The 19,019-nt window shown below is 51.5% G+C and overlaps 3 protein-coding genes across 5 annotated transcripts in view; 1 reads left to right on the top strand and 2 right to left on the bottom strand.

Annotated features, from left to right (window-relative positions):
- The window catches only part of CEPT1 (choline/ethanolamine phosphotransferase 1), a 30,922-nt gene extending 28,608 nt beyond the window's left edge, over positions 1-2,314 (top strand). For all 3 annotated transcript variants that reach the window (XM_085304120.1, XM_085304122.1, XM_085304121.1), the window contains exons 8-9: positions 637-762; positions 1,508-2,314. In XM_085304120.1, coding sequence (XP_085160246.1) covers positions 637-762; positions 1,508-1,627 — 246 coding nt within the window. In that variant the 3' untranslated portion in view covers positions 1,628-2,314. The remainder of the gene's footprint in view (positions 1-636; positions 763-1,507) is intronic.
- Positions 1-19,019, bottom strand: part of UBE2T (ubiquitin conjugating enzyme E2 T) — a 135,535-nt gene that overhangs the window by 102,799 nt on the left and 13,717 nt on the right. The window lies entirely within an intron of this gene.
- Positions 6,909-19,019, bottom strand: part of DENND2D (DENN domain containing 2D) — a 12,556-nt gene continuing 445 nt past the window's right edge. The window contains exons 2-12 of the mRNA XM_085304119.1: positions 15,258-15,442; positions 14,492-14,604; positions 14,302-14,371; positions 13,208-13,285; positions 12,954-13,094; positions 10,884-11,032; positions 10,515-10,692; positions 10,197-10,238; positions 9,758-9,848; positions 9,091-9,330; positions 6,909-8,588 (exon numbers count right to left, since the gene is read on the bottom strand). Of these exons, the coding sequence (XP_085160245.1) occupies positions 8,527-8,588; positions 9,091-9,330; positions 9,758-9,848; positions 10,197-10,238; positions 10,515-10,692; positions 10,884-11,032; positions 12,954-13,094; positions 13,208-13,285; positions 14,302-14,371; positions 14,492-14,604; positions 15,258-15,442 (1,349 nt within the window). The 3' untranslated portion in view covers positions 6,909-8,526. The remainder of the gene's footprint in view (positions 8,589-9,090; positions 9,331-9,757; positions 9,849-10,196; positions 10,239-10,514; positions 10,693-10,883; positions 11,033-12,953; positions 13,095-13,207; positions 13,286-14,301; positions 14,372-14,491; positions 14,605-15,257; positions 15,443-19,019) is intronic.

Raw genomic sequence — 19,019 nt, 5'->3', positions numbered from 1 at the left:
TGTGAGTTGGATCARTGTTGGACATAACTCACATGGAGAAAAAATAGGTTATTTTTAACCAAGATCTGTTCACCACACAGCCGCATAAACAGTTCTGCTGGTAAAAGTGAGGATGTGGTGCAGTACAGCCTCTGTGCAGTGTGCGCGTGAGCACATGGAGGAGGGCAGGAAGACTGCGCTTGGGCACAAAAAAGCACAATCASTGGACTTGCACCAGGGAGGCATGGTAATCCTCCTCAGACAGCAATCAGCTGGTGAAGTGTGAGGAACACCAAGTATTTCTAAGATAGCAGCTAGCAGCTGTGAATTTTTGTTTCGAGGCTCAACTAAACCTAAAATTCACTATTCTGCTTGCAGATTGCTGTTTTSTTTCTGGCAGGAAGAAGAGCTTGTGTGCTAGAGAAGTGTAATTTTTCTTCTGTAGCTAAACTTTGTGTGAATGAGAGACTTCTGTGCAAGCGTTGCATTTTGTGTAGCTTTAGAYTCTCATAGCTAAAACAGGATTACTACTGCTACTTAAGTACTTGATGCATCTCATAGTAAATGTGGCTTGAATGAGAACTCTTYTGGTTGTGCATTCTGAAATCACTCTACCTTTGCTGAAGTATTGTTTATTACTTAAACTTTTTTATTTAGGTTGCACATATGACCAAGAGCGAAATGCATCTGCACGACACAGCATTCATAGGCCCAGCACTCTTGTTTCTGGACCAGTATTTCAACAGCTTTATCGATGAGTATATTGTACTTTGGATTGCCCTGGTAAGTATGGGCTCACTTTGCCAGCAATCATTACAAGCMTTTGTATTCTTTCTCAAACACTGTTTGCCTTGGCTGGGGCTAGCTGACTTGCCTAGAGGATGATGGGCTGGGAACATATTTTCCTGAGCCAATTTCAAATAGGATTCATGCAAACTGAGGCAAACAAGATAGGCTTGGTGGTGTGGACTCTTGTGCATAATGTAAATGGACTTTTAAAGCCATGTAGCAAATCTTCAAAGCTTAGAGTATTTTGAAGATCTGTGTGGGTGTCTTGTTAGCAAGGGAATACAGCACGTGTGAAGTGTATGGCTATGCCTTAATCTCTTGAAGACATTTCATCTGTCATTAGTAGCTGCAAACATTAAGAAAAGTCRTTTTAAGGTGAACATGTGCTTACAGAGCACTCGAGCTTATTCTACTAAATCAGTGTAAAGCTTTTAATAAATAGAACTGATGTTATCACTGTTCAGAGTTAACGGGGCGTTTCATTGTATCTGTATAGTAATTTTAGCTTTTACCTCCCTCTGACTCTAGAATTAAAACCTGTATGTTTTTACAAAGCTGGAAGACAACCCAGTATCTTTTAGAAACTACAGGAATAAACATTCACTAAAGACAATTGAAGATTTAGTTCTAGAAAAGCAGATGCTGAGTGCCTTTATTCTGAAGAATATGGACCATGTGATTCTCTTGTGTCATGGAGACATGGATCTAAATGCATGTAACTTTTTTTTTCCCTTGGCAGATCTTCTCTCTCTTTGATCTGCTTCGATACTGTGTCAGTGTGTGCAATCAGATTGCTGCCCATCTGCACATCCACGTATTCCGAATCAAGTCGTCTTCCACGCATTCTAATCACCATTAGTAAATGGGGGGGGGGTGGTCATAAGGAGAAATAAGAGTGAGTTTTCTACGTGAAAAAATATAAAGATATGTAGGAGACTAAGGCAAAAGCAGATAAGAACAAATTAATTTATGATAATCAATGTTGTATAACTTTTATTCTTTGTTATCAGTAACACTCCTTAACTAGTCTCCTGCCTGACAGAGTGAATTCCAAGTACACCCTAGTCAACTCTACATGTAGTTAACTCTACTGGTTCAATGCCCAGGAAAGCATGCAGGGAGTAATGCTCTGTCTTTGTTACTACCTTGATTACAAAATAATCTATATATGGTGAATGGATCCCCAAACAACTCAAGTTTCTAATGTAGTATAATTACAAGCTGCAATACAACTTCCTTTTAATTTTAATATTTCATCATCTCTTAGTGAAATACTTGTTTAGTGTCCACTTGAAATTTATTTACTAAAGACCTGAGCTGGTAAAAACAGAGATATCGCACTAGCTTGTGTAGCTGAAGTAACCGACAGGGTTTGAGTCCAGAYTGATGTGGTTCATTTGCTTATGCATTGCTGATAAAAGTTGTTTGTTGCTAAAGAACAATACATTGAGCAAGGTTCTGCAAGTCAAAGGGATGACTGGCATGCAAAATAGTGTGGTATCTTTGTCAATTTTATTTTTTTAAATAAACATTATCTAAAAGACAACTTATTTCTCAATTTTCTTCAGTGGAAAGACTTTAAAAAGAAAATTTTACTGTTTACTTTTTTATGTATAAAACTTAAGCAAAATTTCCTTTCTGCTCTTAATAAATAAGACTTCTGAGAGCACCAGTTGTCTTTATATGTGTCTGCTGCTCTGTCCTGCTCGGTGAAAGACTTAAAGTGCAATCCTGCCTGCTGTTTAGAAAGCAATTTTCTGATGCTTTACTTGTGTATAGTACTGTCAYCCTGGGGTTTCTAAAAGCTTTCTGTACTACATAGCACAGTAAGTCCTGTTTTTTGTCTCCTTTTTTCCTTTTTTTTTTAATGCCATTTCGAATGTGGACTGAMTCAAGGTGGCTAAGCTAAATTTAATAGAGGGCTTAACAAGTAAAGTGCTGCAGCATGTGCCACAGGCCCTGGCATTCAGAGGAGCGTTTCAAACCCTGAAAGAAGTGCCTAGGCTTGCTGTGCAGAGCACAAGGAGTGCCTCCAGAGCACGTTCTGCTGTCGCCATCGAGGAGCTGCTCGGGGCCGGTCGGTGGGAAACGCTATGAACCCAGTGGCTGAAATCCTAGCCCTCCAYCTGTGAAGCATCTCGGGATGGTAGGAAGATACTTTTGTCTATTGGGAACCCAGAGCTGCAGTAGTCCAGAGGATGCTTGTGTGCGTGTCTCCTTTCAAGGAATTGAGCACAGCAATTACTTTAAGAGTAACAGAAGTATTGCAACAATAAATCAAAACACCACTTGGCCCCAGGAACTGGTGACATGCATTTCCTGTAATACCCTAGCAATTGGAAAACATGCTCAGGAAGCRGGAGAGAAAATTCAGTTCCTTCCTCACCCTAGAGAGCTTTTAAACCCCTCTTTCCATCGCCTTGGGCCTGTGGCCGGTGCTAGCGCTATCATGGACAGAGAGGGGAGTTTTCCAGGAACTGTTTCCTTGGAGAGACTCTAGCTTGGGCTCGAGTGAGAGAGCGCAAAAGGAGCGTAGCTTTAGGTGCTGAAATGKCCCCCTCTGAGGGGGAAGAACTGGGTCTGATCTCTGAGATGTCACAGGAAGCAAAAYGAAGATGTTGACTTCCCCAGCTGAGCCTTTAGCCCCTGGATGTGTTTGGTCTTGCAGTTTTTCTGGCCCAAGGAGTCTTTTCTTCCTGTAGGGTGATGCTGTTTCAACAGAAGTGGCTTGGAGATCTGCTCCTAGGAGCCTTCGGGCGCACTTGGGGAACACGGTGCTAGGGAATGGGAAAGCTCCTACAGGATAAGGAGGAAATCTAATGAAGGCCTGTCCCCTTCACGGAGGAGCCCTTGAGCCTCTGACTATTTACAAGCTTGTGAGTTTGTGTTTTATGGCAAGGGATCTTTTGGGGACCTGGTGGGTGTGTCTTGGGGACACCCAAAGCCTTTGGGTGACTGTGACTGTTAAGAGCTGTGCCCCAGGCATGCTCAGAAGTGTCCTGGAAATGTTAAGGTCCAAGCACCTCTATAACGTGAGCACCTCCAGCACAAGGTAGCAGCTGACTCCTCTATCAGTTTTATGTATAAGTGGAATTTAGATAACTACCATATTTAATCTTAAAGAGCTATATTCAGCTGGATAAAGGGCTGATTTGGATAGTCTGATCTCTGTTGCTGCCCTTCAAGGAGTAAGCAAGGCAAAGTGCAAGACTGGAATAATCTTAAGGCTCTCRTGGCTTGCCTTCTTTTCATGATCCATTTGTTTCTTTTCAACAGCACAAAGGGGCTGCAAATCTCAGGAGCTCAGAAAGTCCATCCTTAGATTGTAAATGGTTGTCCAAGATGCAGGTGAGGAGAATCATGTGCTCAGTCTTCAGGGTTCTGAGATTAAACTGCTCCAAAGAATTTAGCACTGATACGTGAGATTGTGATAYGGTTAAGAATTAAAATCTTCAAAGGGCTGTTTAGGACCAAACTTTTTTAGGAAACGTGTCTAAACTAAAGCCTATCCATGTTGCCAAAATGCAATATGATAACACCTTTTCTTGAGCTTTTACTGACTGGAAGTTTGACTGCCTGCAGTATTCAGCCACCTGAGAAACATTTCCCACTTCTGTCCTGGTTAAAGTTTCAGTGTTATCAGAGGATAGTCCCTTGTTCTGAAATGTTACTGCTTGTAATCCAAGCCATGTAAAGTGTTGCTATGGATATAGGGATTGCATAAGTGTCTGTAATAAAATAATAGAATAATTGAACTTTACCCCAACACTTGCAAATTACAATACTGTCTTGTTTGTAATTGTAGGTTATCTTAGATATGTGTGTAGACCTAAGGCTAAGGAGTTGGGAAAGGGAGCAGAATTACTGAGTAAATCGTGATGTATTTTGTATGCTCAGCCTGATCTTGTGAAAAGCTTTTTTTTTTTTTTTTTTTTTTTTTTTTTTTTTTTTTTTTTTTTTTTTGACAGGCATGTCACAAGGAAAAGCTTCTGCAGCAGTGGCCTGTTGAACTTCCTGGTATGCCCGAGTCTGGGTATAAACCTCCAAAAAAATGTAACAGGCTTTTCTTGGAGCACTTTTCCCCTAAAACCACCCAGGCAAGGTGAAAGTTTCCACACTGTGTTGGAGTATTGCCTCTTTTTTGAAGAACTGCTAAAGGGGTTGCCTTGCTTAGGCAAGGAGCATAACACAGGAGAGAGGCAGGAGTATCTCCAAAAGGCTCTGGTTTTGTTTAATCTGAGTGTCTCAAACTTTATTTCAGACAACTGTTTATCTCTTCATGCCCTCCTACCCGGCTTGTACCAGGACCTGTCCAGTGCTTCTGTGCTACATGTTCGAGTTTGGAATGGAGTTGCAGAGTTTAATCACTTCCAGAGAGCAGGAGCTGAAGATTGCAGCAATTTTCAGAGGTTACAGCCAGGTGGGGAAATGATCTGAGGCAAGAGCTGTGACTGTTATTCCACTGGAGCAATCTGAAAGCACTTAGCAATAATAACTGCATTGACTCTTGTAGGTTAAATATGCCCAGGACTATTTGCTGGCACTGAGGCCAGCTGGCACACACTGTACCGTGAAACTTATCTCCCAAACAGARCAGCTGCATAGCAGGGACCAAACTGTGAATCAGAAAGGATTCCTGAGCTGACTCCCAAACAGTGCCTGGGAATTGTTTGCATGAGTGTTAGTTGGCTAATACTATGCTGGGAAGTATGTTAACAATTTAGCAGAATAAATGAGCACTTTCCAGTTCCGGGAAACATTCCCTGGCACTGTTTTATTTACTATTCCGGACTTAGATCGAGTGTTAGACAGATCCTGAGYAGGGGGAATTCGAAGATGGACTTAAAAATATGCTCTGAGATTTGCTAGTTCACTACACTGTGACCTGAACCCAGCTGGATGTGTCCATGCTGCTAACAAACAGCAGCTGAGGGTCTGCAACAGCAAACACAAAGTGCTCAGCTATAAGCAGCTGGTTTAAAAGAAGCAAACTAAACTCAAAGAAGAAATAAATAGGGTATTTTTCTTCCGCATCCACCGTGACTTTCAGCACAGTGTCCCCTTTCTTTGCTGATCTGGATCGATCGCTGGGCTGCACGTGCTTCTTGCAATATCCAGTCCGTCCACCCTCGGCACAGGAAACGGAGGGCGTGAAATGCTCTTGCTGGGTGGAGYCAGCCAGATGAGTAAGCAAACATGGCAATATCGAGGTGCTTTCTAATGTCAGGCCAACCTCACTCAAGAAGCCCTTAAAAATTGCTGCTCCACAGCAGCATCAGTCACACAGGGCTTAGGAAACAAGGACAGTGTCTTCAGGAAGAGTAAAAATGTACTGAAGGGGAAAAGAGGGTAGGAGTTGGGGTGGGGAGCTGGGGAGTCCTGGGGCAGATTTGGAGCCTGGGCTTGTTTTATCTCTCTATTTAGCACACTGAGCCACTTGTAAATGTGAAGATGCTGCAAGGTTGGGGAAAAAATAGTGCTAGAAAGCCCCCCTTGCTGCTCCCCTCGCTGTGTACCTGTCCCTGCTGCCCTCATTCGTCTTCCCTTAGCCGACCGAGAAACTGAGCTAGGAACTGGTATGCTCCACAGATCACTGGAAATGGGTTTAGTTGCCTTTCTTGATTATAGTGGTAAAAGAAAAGGTGCTTTGAGTAACGTAAGGTCGCATTTCAGCCTATTCTTTGATCGACAGTCGTGCAAGTTGGCGCCAACGCTTCTGTCTCACTGTAGCTAACCCTTGCTGAAATCTCGCGCTGGTTCCTTTTGAACAATATGTTCTTTTAAACTTAATCAGTTTTTGCCCATCTTCCTTGCTCTCTTCAGCAGCTAAGGAATAACCTATAGCGCTTTTCTCATGCAAAGGCTAAGCGACTGCTGACCATAAAATCCAGTCCSTTATGTGACTTCCAATTCTTCATTACTAAAGAGCTACCTTGAAAGCCAGGACATCTTGATGAGATGTGTTGCACTTCACAACCAAAAAGCATCTTCTCTGCAGGGCAATGAAGAGCAGGAGAAGGGGAACAAGCAGTCTTTTTAAAAGGGACAAATTCTTGATGGGTGCCCTTGATTTCCTTTGCTGTTTTCTGCTGGCAGGAAAGCATGTTTAAAAAAAANAAAAAAAAAAAAAAAACACAGAAAAAACCCCAACAAATAATCTTTAATGTAAACTACTTGTAGCGTTCTCTCTACCCAGGAGGGGAAACTTGTGGAACAAGGGAAGATATCTACAGTGCCCAAAGCCTCTCTTTTTTAACAAATAGTTCCCCTCCTCYCCCCAGCACACATGGCTTTGAACAAAAATAAACAAATTTCTTTCACCGTGGCGAGAAAGTTTCATTTTTGTTCACAGTTTCCACACTCTGCGCAGCTCTTTTACCTTTTTTTTTTTCCTTTTTCCATCAGTCCTGTGCATGACTGCACAAACACCGTTACTTTAAAATAAACACCCTCCGCATCTGGCTCATTTTCATTAATCAAATGCTCAACAGCTCTGAAAGTCAGCCGACAGCTGAATTTTGTACAAAAAAAATCTCTCGCCGTGATGCTCGATGACAGCGCTACGGCAAAACTTGTAGCAACCCCTGCTTTTGATAAACACCCAAACGCGAGCGCGCGTCCGGCGGGGACCGAGCGGTGCGGCGGGTCGGCGACGCCATCCAGCCTGCGAGGACGCGGCTGCATCTTCCATCCCGGCCCTTGCCGGCGAGAAGCRTCTGGCCCCGGCTCGGCCGGGAAGAACCAGGCGGGTCCGCAGCCGGCGCCGGCTTTCCGTGCCGCGATATTCGTTGTCCGGATGAACGCGGTAGGAAAGGGAGAGGGGCCGTAACGCGGCTTAAAATGTGCTGCAGGCGTCACCTTTCAGAGGCAGCGCGGAGAAGAACTGCAAGGTTTTAAGGGCACCAAAGCCAGGAAAAAAGCAGAACCTCGACGTGGTTTGCTGTTGAATTTTAATAAATACTTCCTCCCTACCCAGGGCTGTTGCTCTGCCGTTTCCCTCCACTACTGTTTCCCTCCACTACCAGACGCAGCCCTGTGGCCTTCGCTGTTTGATTGCAGCACAAATAAATAACCTSCTGGAAGAGAATATTTTCGTTTCTTCAAAGAGCTAAACTGGGAGTGTTGCTCACAGCGGTAACAGCGAAGCAGGCAGCTGCCACAGAGGAAACGGCCCTAAAATCCACCGAGACTTTCGAGTTCCTGCCGCTGCCGAGCGTATCTTGATACAAAATAGAGTGAAACAAGTGTTAATAATAGAAACCTTGGAAATGCATGTGATGGGCCATGACTTATTTGCAAAATCTAGCTTTGTTTTAATTAGAGGTAATTTCCTTTTCTTTTTTTTTCTTTAACATTTACTCTCCAAGCCTTGGTGTCCCGCAGCCAGCAGGCGCCTGCTCCCTGCCTTCCCTCCGTCTCYGCGTGGCGTCCCGATGGCTCCGTGCAGAGCTGGGCACCGCGAGAGCTGCGGTYTGTCCTGGTTGCTAGCAAGATCGGGAAAAAAATCACAGCCTGCTTGCTAGCTCTGTGCAAAAACATTTTCCAGTGCAAAAGTGCCCTGAGGAGGGGAAAAAAAATAGGGTAGAAACTGGTGTTCAGGGCTGCCTGCACGGCTCACGGTGCAGGCGGATGAGGAGGCACCGGCAGACGGATCCGGYGGAGTCTGGCGTGCTCTGCCCGCCGACGGGATGCGGGTCGGGTCTGCTGGCAGAGACCTGCTCGGCCCCCAGGCCTGCTCCTCGCTTCCTGGGCCGGGCTTCAGGAGTCCCTTCGCTGCTTCTTTTGTTCGTGGTATTCTGTTATCTTCTGCTGGAAATATGCTGCGGGCAAGAAAAWGGCGTCGGGTGAATGTGGGCGTTTGGGCCACACGTTCTCGTTCAACTTTTGCGTTTCTACGCGCCCAGCAAGGGAGCAAGAAAACGGGAGATGCTGAGGATGCGAATACCCAAGYGCCGATAGCCTGAGACCATAAGCAGAAAGCTGGGATCGTGTCAGTCCTCTCCCTAAGCCCAGGCAGACCCTGGTCTGTGYCCGCCCTATGAAGTTYCCCCCCCCMAAAAAAAAGGGGCAAAGAAGGCAGCAACCAAGCTTGTGCCCGGCCCCGAGCGCCTGGGCAGGTCCCACCATGGACACCAGGCTGGCAGGAGGCTCTGCTCTGCCCAGTGYCCCCTAAACCTCCGGGAAGGAGGAAGGACCAATGGAGCCGGCACACACCCATGCCTCAGCTGGAGGCAGAGATGCGTTGGCATCCACTGCCCTGAGCATCCTCCGGGGCTGAGGAGCTGCAATTTCTGGATGGGAAAGAGAGACGGAGGCATTTACCTTCCTGGGGGATCCTGCTCTTCTCTGCTTCCTCAATAAATAGGGAAAACATGTTGGTCTTGACAAACTTCTTCACAAACTTGCGGTTGGTCTTGGAGGTGATGGCTTTGCAGAAGGCCCGCTCCTGGAAAGTGCCCTGGCCGCTCTTGCCCCACTTGATGTGCGAGGCGTAGTGGCCGACCAGCCGGACGAAGAACTGCACGAAGGCCTCAGAGACGAGCGCGTTCACTTGCTCGGACGCTGGAAGAGGACAAAGAGTGTGAGAGGTGGYGATGGGACCGCTAAACACGGGAAGGATGGAGCTGGTTCACGGTCACGTATCCCCAGAAAGGGTTACTTGCTTAACATCTCCACCTGCTAATGAACCAAGACCAACCCACAGCTAATTTTGCTCACGGAGCATGCGCTGCGTTTGCTGTCCAGGGTGGCAGYGTCTTTGCATCTTTTGCATTGGTGAAAACTGAGTTTTTCAGCAAAATTGATTGCTCCTGCTTGCCCATTTCTCAGAACAGGAAAAAGGCCAAGGGATTTCCTACCAGGGGGCTGAATTCTATTATAAATTAGGGCAAAACCAGACACATTTAGGAAAGCTGCTTTGCTGAGTGCTCCAGCCATGGGTGGAGGGCAGCTTGCACATGCTGGGCCGGCTATCGAGCCATCGGCTTACTCTGCACGTTGTTGTTGTTGTTGTGCCTGTTCAGGGACGTCAGCACCTCATTCTGCAGCTTGGCGGGCAAGATCTCCTCCTCGTCGCCCACCTGCAAGGCAATGAGCCACTGAAGCATCTGGTCTCATGGGAACCTGGCCGCAACACGCTCGTTTGCGGGACTTTACGCGGTGCCCATTAATTATTGTGGGCTGCAGCGGCGACACTGGGAGCGGGCTGCCCGGATTCCTATGGGACGTGTGTCCTGTGCAGATGCTGCTGCTTGATTTTCTCAGCAGAGAATTCCCTTTGTGGGAAAATCCCCCTGGGTCGGTGACACCGAGATGGCCCTGATGCCACAGCATGAAAGTCATCGTGCAATGGGAAAGGAYAGGGAAAGGGGTCCTTCCTAGGGACAACCAGGCCAGGCAACCCCATGCWTTGCCCGGTGGGGACCTACCGCACGGAGGATCTTCCCTTCACACARGTCAACCAGCAGAGCCTAAAAGAAACAAGAGAGCAGCTGGCTTTAGCCTTTCCAAAGCTAAAGGGTCAGGGCTGCAGGTCCTGCTTGATTCTGGGGCATGGCAGCACCCAGCGGGATGGAGGTGTTGCCCCAGGTGCTGACAGAGGGGACACGCAAGGAGCCCCAGCCTCCGTCCTTCCCAACTGGGAAAAGGGCCCATCCAGAGCCTTCAACCTCAGAGCCAGCAGAAATCCAGGGTGATGGAGTTGCTGGTGGCTCCTGCCAGGTGCCTTCCCTGCCGTGATACAATACCTCTTCCATTGGCTGATCCAGGACCCGCTCCAGGTGACGCATCTGGATGCCCACCATGAAGGGCGTGGGGCAGCAGACAGTGTCGAGCAAGCAYTCAGGCACCACGGGGATGTAGGTGTGAGCCCATGTGAAGGGGTAGAGGAGAGCGGCCACYGCGTGGATGCACTGCGACAGGACGCTGTGGGACAAGGATGCGTTGTGGGGAAGCTCAGCGCCTTTGCTCTGGTTGCGTTGGCATTGAGTGAGGAAGGGAGGAATTTCATGGCTCCGAGGAGGAGCATCCCCCCCTCTGCATCCCATGCTCTCTCAAGAGATATGAGGTATTTTTTCTTATTTTTTTTTCTCCTCCCCAAACATGTTGAGACTTACCTGAGCTCCTCTGCCAGGAAAATGAGCCGCCGCTCCAGAACGGCAGAGGCGAAGATGTGCAGGATGAGGTGGGGGCTGAGCCGCTGCAGCAACGCCTGGAACTCTACGTGCTCCAGGTGGGCGTCCACGGGCCGTGTGAGCTCGATGAGCTGGAGAGGAAGAGCGGAAACCCTCATGCACCCAGCTGCCGGCCCCRTGGTGCGGGATGAGGACCCATGATGGATGGTGCTTGAGGAGCTGCTCTGCGATATAGCCATTAATGACCGCAAGTGYCCCTGGTGCTGCCCAAATCTGCCCCAAGAGTTTGCAGCATCGTTAGTGAGTCCCTCCTGCGAGGGATGAACCTGCGCTTGTCCTGCCTGGAGATTCCCCTGGAAAAAGGGATGTGCAAAGCTAAGGAGGCACGGGAAGCTCGTGGGGATCTGTGCTGTGGGGGGTTATCGAGCAGATTTTTAACCAAAACACCTCTTTTCTTCAATGTTCATGAGTCACTGCTAAGAGACCAGCAGGGAGATGTCAGGATCCGAGTGGCTGGCAGCTTGCCTGAGAGCAACAGCAGAGAAAGTCCCCCAGGAAAGGCAAGGAGGAATTAGGGCAAGACTTCTGCTAGAAAAGCCACACAAGCTCCTTCCAAAGGCTCTCTGTGCGGTTGGACTCACTGCATTGCTAGCAAGGATGTCCCAAAGGCCAGTTCCCCGGTGGGCATTTGCAGGTGGCTCCAGGCACCGGTTCAGCCCTGGCTGGCAGGCTGCTAAGCCCGGCCCGCGCCTCTCCCCGCTGCTGCTCCGAGACAGCAGCTAGCGAAGGGTTAACAGCACTGCCCAGCTCCTTAGCCCTGGCCCCTCTCCCAAAGTTCTCCCTGGTGGGAATTTCCCCTCCTTCACTGGGGTGGGAATTTCCCCTCCTCCTCAGGAGGCTGCAACGCCCGTCCAGCAAAGGAGCAAAAGAAGCAGCATCGGCCCAGCCGTCAGCGTGGAGCTCAGCCCTTTCTGGGCCCGATCCTGGAGGATGCCTGGCTCCCGGCGCTCGCGGTACCCAGTGCTTGCGTTCCCCCCCCACCCCGGTTTCCCATTTATCTCCTGCACCCTGCTCCCGCCCGGCGCCCTGACCTGCAGCTCTTTCGAAGAACGGCCCCGTGCTCCTTCCTTCTCCCTCACCCCCAGGTGCGTTCCTGACAGCCTGGGCCGCTGCCAGARCTTGAGCAATGGGCAAAGCCCTTGCACAAGCCTTCCTGGATGAAGAAATCACTTGCAGTTTGATAGCCAGCTGGCAAAACGCACTCTCAGACACATCCCCGTGCTCAGTGTTGAGCCTCACCTACCCRCCCGTGGGCCCCATGCCAGGGCAGGTTCCCCCTGCTTTCCCACCCTGGCTAGAGAAAGAARAAGAAAGGAAAAGAAAGGAAAAGCAAAAGGAAAGCTGCTGCCTATGCTAGCTTGGCGTGGCACCTGGCTGGGAGGACCGTGCGTGGGCGTGATGAGCCCTACRGGCACCGTGCCCTCAGCAGAGCTGCTTTTCCCAGCAGTGTGGCAGGTAGGGGCCAGGCTGGCTAGATGCTTGCARCTGGGTGCTCAGCTGAAGCAGGCCAGGTGCTGAGGCCACACTGAGCACTGAGGTGTGAAGAGGAAGCTGCTGCCGAGGCAAAAGCTGCTCTGGAGCTGGCAGGAAGGGGTAAAAGCAGTGCCAAGGTTGCTCTTGGTGGAGCATGCAACATTCTCCACACTGGCRAAAGGTCTTGGGACCTTCTGGGACAAAACATATGTGCTCAAAGTGCCGTTTCAGAAATCCAGATGTGGGTAACACACCTCTGGTTCCAGCTTGAGTCTGATGCAGCAGCCATTCTGGGGTGGCATCGCGTGTCCCATCCTCATCCTCACTGCTTACCACCCCCTTCCTGTCCCAGGTAGGAGGAGGCACCTGTGTCCCTTGAACCAAAAGGCTCCCGGCAGCCTAACCCACCACCCGCAGCTCCGGCTCCCTTTGGGTGCTCCTGGCGATGGCCATGGCTCCCTTTGTCAGAGCAGCCTGGGAGCCACCATGGTGCACTGAGCCCCAAAACCCTCCACTAACCTCTGTGCCTGACTCGGGGATGAAACTTTTAATCGTGACGGTTTTCCCTGGAGCTGGGAAGGGCGATTCCCGGAGGCCCTGCATGAAGGGGTAAATGACCGCCATGGAGATCTGGCGCCTCTTCTCCACCTCGTCCAGGATCTGGGGGAGGCAAAAACAGGCTGTCAAACCCCAGCAGGCAGCAGGGATGGGGCACGGTGGCCCCTGCAGCTCCTGGACCACCACCGCGATGGACAGAGCCGCTGCATCCCTACCTTGGAGAAAAGCCCGAAACAGCCCAGGCAGCTGATGATGCAGAAGACCTCAGGGAGGCGGGTGCCACGGCCGGCTGGCTGGAAGGGAAAAAGGGTTTTAGCATCTCCAGGGCACATGTGTTGGCCCTGCCGCACTGGGTGAAGGGAAATGGCTCTCAATTCCCACCCTTGGAGGTGGCCCCGGGTGCCTCAGCTCCAGCACATCCCTGTGCTGCTGGCAGCAGCTCGGAGAGAAGCCGACTTGCCCACGATAGGTGTCTCAACATGAAACTCAGAATGCAATCAAAGCACCGGTTTTGGACCCCATCTCCAGTTTCTTCGTGTGGGCATGACTGGTGCAGCAGCTTGAAAGACATTTCTGCYGGCACCCGGGGCAAAGCTGCTGCACAGCCTGCTGGTGGATCTTGCCTGCAGTCTCTGGGAATGTATGGGAAAGGGTCACGTGCCTGGAGGGAACTGAGGACCACAGTAACCCCCACTTCATGGGGACACATGGACAGCTCTGACATTTCAACAAGGAAAAAAACGCTGATCACCTGCCAGGGGGTTTTCAGAGCTGGAGCTCAGGCCAAGGACGCAGTCAGTGCCGTAAAAGCAGAGGTCCCAGATAAAGCAATTTAAATGCCAAAGTTATTAGTCATTTTGGTACAGAGCCCACATTCACGAACTTTTCTCCCCTACACATCCACCAAGACCTTCTGCCCTGCTCCACACCACCTCCTGGGCTAATCCTACCTCCTACTGAAATGAGGACCAGTGGGATGAGTTCCCAGTCTGTTGTTTTCCTTTCCAACTGGATTTTCCTCTGGTCCTTCTCCAAGCCTTCCTCCTGTTCCTCTTTACACTGCCTTGGCCCTACACTGGTAATTTGGAGGTTGGACTAGATGATCTCCAGAGGTCCCTTCCAGCCGTACTGATTCTATGATTCTATGAATTCGGGGTGTTTGGGCCAGCCTTGGGCTATGCAAATACCGCAAACATTGCTTCCTCTGCCCAGCATCAGGCTGTGCTTTGGGCATGGGAGAAAAAAAACGTGTCCGCACCATGGAGATGGGGCAGCATGAGGATGGAGGCACSAACGGCAGGACACTCACCAGCAGCCGCCTGCAGTAGCCAATCTTCCGGCTGCCATCCACGTTTGTCAGGACGAAAGAAAAGGTTTCGCTGCAAGGGGAGAAGGAGTCCCGTTTCAGGCCGCTGCCGGGGGAAGGGGATCCCCAGGGGTGGCTGTCTGGAAGACCACGGCCGAGCTGAGCCCCCCCCCCCCCGCAGCGGGGCAGGTACCTGGTGAATTCAGTGACGGGGGTGCAGTTGTTGCCATCGGGGAAGCAGAAGAGGGGGATGGCTTGCAAGAGACGTTCTTCCTCCTCCTTCTGGCCTTTGAGCAAGTTCTCGCGCTAGAACAAAGTGACACTCTGGGTCAGGGTGGCAGAGGGTGCTCACGGTGTCCCCTGCACCCCAGGGCACGTCTGGCAGCCCAAAGCCACTCCTGGCTCAGGTGGAAGCAGTGGGCGTCTGCACAGCCCTGGGTGAGCATACCCAAAGTCCCAATTCCTGGTGTTTTACCATGGATAATGAGGCAAAGCAGAGGTGCCTAGGGCTCCTGCCATGGACCTCTCTGCAAACCATGGTTCTCCCCAACATGCTGCTGCTCTGAGATGTGATTTCACTGCTGGAGCTCCCGTGACTGGGAATGGGGTCTCCCTTTGGGGAAATAAGAAACCAAGGAGCATCAAGGAGTTTTTTCTCTTGGGGTTTGTGGCTCTGGGCTGGGACAACAGAGAGGAACCATCAGAGTGATCCTAGCCTGTGGCAGGCAAAGCCCCGAGGTTTGGATGTGCAGCTCCAGGATGCAGGGATATTTTTCTGTTCCCCTTCTCCTTGGCTCTACAGATGTGGAAAAAGCAACCTCCCTGTTTCCACTTAACCTCAGAAGACCCATCTCCTGGTCTCCCACAAGCTGAAAAAGTCCCGTGGCTCCTGCAAAAGTCATTGTAGCTTGTGGCTAACTTCATACACCTCCCACGCCTGGAAATGTGGGGCTGGATACCTTTGGGAACTGGTATGATATCTTGGGTTCGTAACGGCCATCTGACATCTTCTTTAATGACACCACCACCAGGTACTCAAAGAAGAACTGGCTGGCTGAATAGAGGACAGAGCTGCGGTCTCCAGCCTTCCCCTGGGACCCCCGTAAGGGGTTGCTTTCTGCTGCTGGGGGTTCCTCTTTTCCTTCTGTAGCCAAAAGAAAAGAAAAGGTGCCTGAGCAAGCAAAGGAGTTATCACAGCCTTGGCACAAAAATTGGCTTTTATGGGTCTATTGGGTGAAATCAAAGAGCCCCAGAGCCTGGGCAGCAYTGGACATCTCTGAGCCCTCCTTCACCCCAGCCCAAGCAAGGGCACAGAGCGGAGCTGGCACGTGGGATCCCAGAGGTCTCTGGAGAAGAAACCTGAGGTGAAGGTGTGGGAATGGCTTTAGAGCTGTTGAATCCATTTCCTTTCATCAAAAACCCAGCAAACAAACAGCCTAGGTCTTGTTCAAATGCCTCCAGAGACTCCARTAAAATGAATCCAAACCTCTCCCTGCCAGATGCCCTCAGTCCTGGGAACTCTGCTGCTTGCAAATAAGGGACTTGAGAGTTTTCCTTAAGCTGCAGCTCCCAAAGTGATGCAGTTCCCCAAGACATCATATTTCTTGTTCTGCTGGTCGGGGAGAACAGCTGGGAACAGCCACAACCCGAAAAACTAGAAACCAGAATGCARAGAGCCCCCGTTGGACATCTCGGAAGGTCCCATGATGACTGTGGCTGGGCAATGCAATGGGAGGGCTGGCAAGGATATGAGTTAAATGGCAAGCAGGTGACCCATGGTTGGGCAGCCAGGCCTCACTGCAGCTCCTGGCAGCTGCCTGCGACTTTCTAAATCTCCCAGTTTGCAGCACTGACTATGTCCCAGGCTCAGTCCCTGCTCTGGTTCTGGCTGGGAGCTGGAACAGAATTGTCTGAGCTGTTGCTAGGAATAACCGGCAGGGAAATAAACTGTGGCAACCAACTCTTGCAATTTGTCCCTGCATCCTGGAGTCTTGCCCAGGCTCTTTCCGCTGTGCCACAGCTCAGCTGCAGTGGGCTGTCCATTAGGGCTCGCCGATGCTCAGCTTGTCCTTCTCCCTCCCCAGCACAATGGTCCCCTCTGAAAGCCGCCTTAGCATCCTCTAACTACATGTGGTACTCGGGCGATGGACAGCCCCCACCTCCCATTTTCTGCTCTGTAGCCAGCCCCTCTAGTCTGGAAACACATTTCCACCTTTCACTCCAGGTCATCGGGAGCTGATGGGGGCAGAAAAGGTCCAYGTGAGCCTGGCTGGAGGAGCCACAGCACCTGTCCCACGAGGCACCCCACCAGCCAGGAGGTCCCTTTCCGAGGAACAGAAACATGTTTCCCAATCCAGGGCAGTGCATGAAACCACCCACAGCACAGCTTCGCCCTGGGGCCRCTCCACCTCCGCAGTCAAAGTTGTTCCTCTTGGCAAGGCAAAACCCATCCCAAAGAGTTGCTTCCTCTCCCTGCAGTGCAGCAGGAAGCATGTGAGAGAAAGCCCAGGAGCACCTCAAGGATGAGACATGGCTGCCATGGTTTTTGCTCAGCATGTAAATACCCAGGTAACAGCAGAGCAAGATGCTCCAACTCAGCGCTTGGCATTTGTCTTGCATCGTCCAGCTGCCAGGGTAAAGTGAAAGTCCAGCTAGATCCCATCTACCCYGTCTCTCACGTGCCCAGCATGGGATTTTTAGCAGTTCCTCTATTTGRGGAATACAAGACCTGCTGCCAAGCGATAGCTGGGTTTGAATCTTATCAGCTGGATTTTCAAAAATCTAGGGGACCCCCCGAGTCCCCGGGGGGTTGTCCACTGGATTGCAGGTCTGCCCCTGCAGGCAGATTCGCGCTGCCGCCTGAAGCGTGGATCAGTGCAGCAAGCCCTGCTGGGGCTGATACTGAGCAGGCCTCCRCCTCTAAGCCACGAGCTAGCATGGGTCTGTTTGCAAAGCCTTTGTGGGCATAGTGTAATACCTTAAAAGAATATATCRCATCCCTGGGCTGGAAGACAGGCTCTGGGGATGTAAGGGGCCATGCAATGTCCTGCAGTATTGGACTGATTTAATACAGCACCAATACTCAGATCTCCCAGTGACTGGCAGGGCTACCGGTCCTTCATGTGCTCGGTGATGCCCAGGGACATGGACTCTGTGCACTTGCTGGCAAGCCCATGTGTGACCACGTAGGCCGCTCTACCAATTGTGCCTCAGCCCAGGCCGAGAAGATTTGAGGATCACCCCACAGTCCTCCTCGGTGGAGGAATCATCTCCTGGACATGGTCTTCCTGCACCAGGCCACGGCGCTGAGACTGCTGTGACCCTTCCCTCACCCCTGCAATGAGGGGAATGTCCTCAGCTGACCTGGCCTGTGGAGGGGGTCAGTAGGAATGTGGGTCCTGTRAGTGGGAAAATAAGAGGCTGCAGCTGCTGTGGATTTCCACCTCTTCCTCCTACTGCAGGTGACACGGGGAGAGCAAAGGCTGCTGTGCCCGCATGTGCCCCAGGATTGCCTGTGTCAAAAGGAAAAAAAGTTTCGCAGCACAAACAGCACCTGCCTGTGCCCCATTGGCTTCCCAGCCCACAGGGGGGTTTCCTTGAGAGCAAAGGGCAGCACTGGGGCCTGCTTTGTGGCATGGTAGAACCTGTTTGTTTCTGCCCGAGGAGCTCCCAGGCTCCCACGTGGTGTCAAGATCTCCCAGCCCCACGCAGCCATTTGCATAAGGATTCTGCAGCYGGCCCTGCTGCAGCGGGCAGGAGCTTTGCTCCACGTCCTGGGCGCCCTGCGCAGGCACCCACTTTCCCCCAGCAGAAAGGAAATGGCTTTGGCTTCAGTGAACTGTTTCTGCTGAGCTTGAAAACCGGGCGAGATACCACATCTGCTTTGGGGTGGGAGCCAGCCAGCCCAAAACAGACTCCAAAGCAGGGTTGCAGCAAGCCCCCAAGAGCCACCGGCTGCCCCAGCCTGCTCTGCGTCATGGGTCCCAGTTTCTCCTTGCAGTTGAACACAGATCTCGCCTGAACCAGGCTGCGACCCACTGCCACCACGTGAGCTATAGTTAGGCAAGCCAGAAAGCTGCTGCTGTCGGTCCCCTACTGCCAAAACGCTCACGAATGACTGATTTCTGCCCTGGCCTCTGAAGGCTCCTGTTTGTGCTGAGGCTCTGCCCTGTGCTTGAGGGCACTGTGCCCTCCTGGATGCCCAGAGCCAGCTCAGGCTGGACGCGGTGCGTCCCAGCTGGGTTTGAAGCGGCCTGCGTGGCCGCCTTGCTCGCGGGCCGTGACGCTGCTCCAGCGTGCCCTGCCTGCCAGGCTCCCGTGCGCTTGGAGGAGGGAGCCTGCCGGGGCTGCTGCCCCAGGGGGATGGGGTGCATCCCCAGGGGATGGGATAACGCTCCAGGGGATGGGGTATGCTCCCGAGGTAGGGTGCACCCWCAGGGGACAGGGTGCTGCCCCGGTGCTGGAGCAGAGCAGGGCTCCATGGGGGACCCTASGCGGGCGGCAGCGCTGAAGGGGGCTGGGCCGGTGCGAGCTGCTGGACCGCCCCGGCCGGGGGCTTGTGGAGCGCGGTGCCGGTGCCCAGAACCGCGCTGCCGGTGTGCCCGAGCCGCGCTGCCCGGGAAAAGCCCCCGCTCCGCCTGCCAGCAGCCCCCGCTCCTGCCGGCTGGCACCGGCAGCGGGCAGCGGCAGCGGGCAGCAGCAGCGGGCAGCGGGCAGCAGCA

Source organism: Rhea americana, unplaced genomic scaffold (genome assembly GCF_003343005.1).
Source record: "Rhea americana isolate MKP2758 unplaced genomic scaffold, rheAme1 scaffold_203, whole genome shotgun sequence".
In the NCBI taxonomy this organism is placed as follows: domain Eukaryota; kingdom Metazoa; phylum Chordata; class Aves; order Rheiformes; family Rheidae; genus Rhea; species Rhea americana.
The sequence above is the reverse complement of the archived record's forward strand: the minus strand, read 5'-3'. Positions and strand labels throughout refer to the sequence as shown.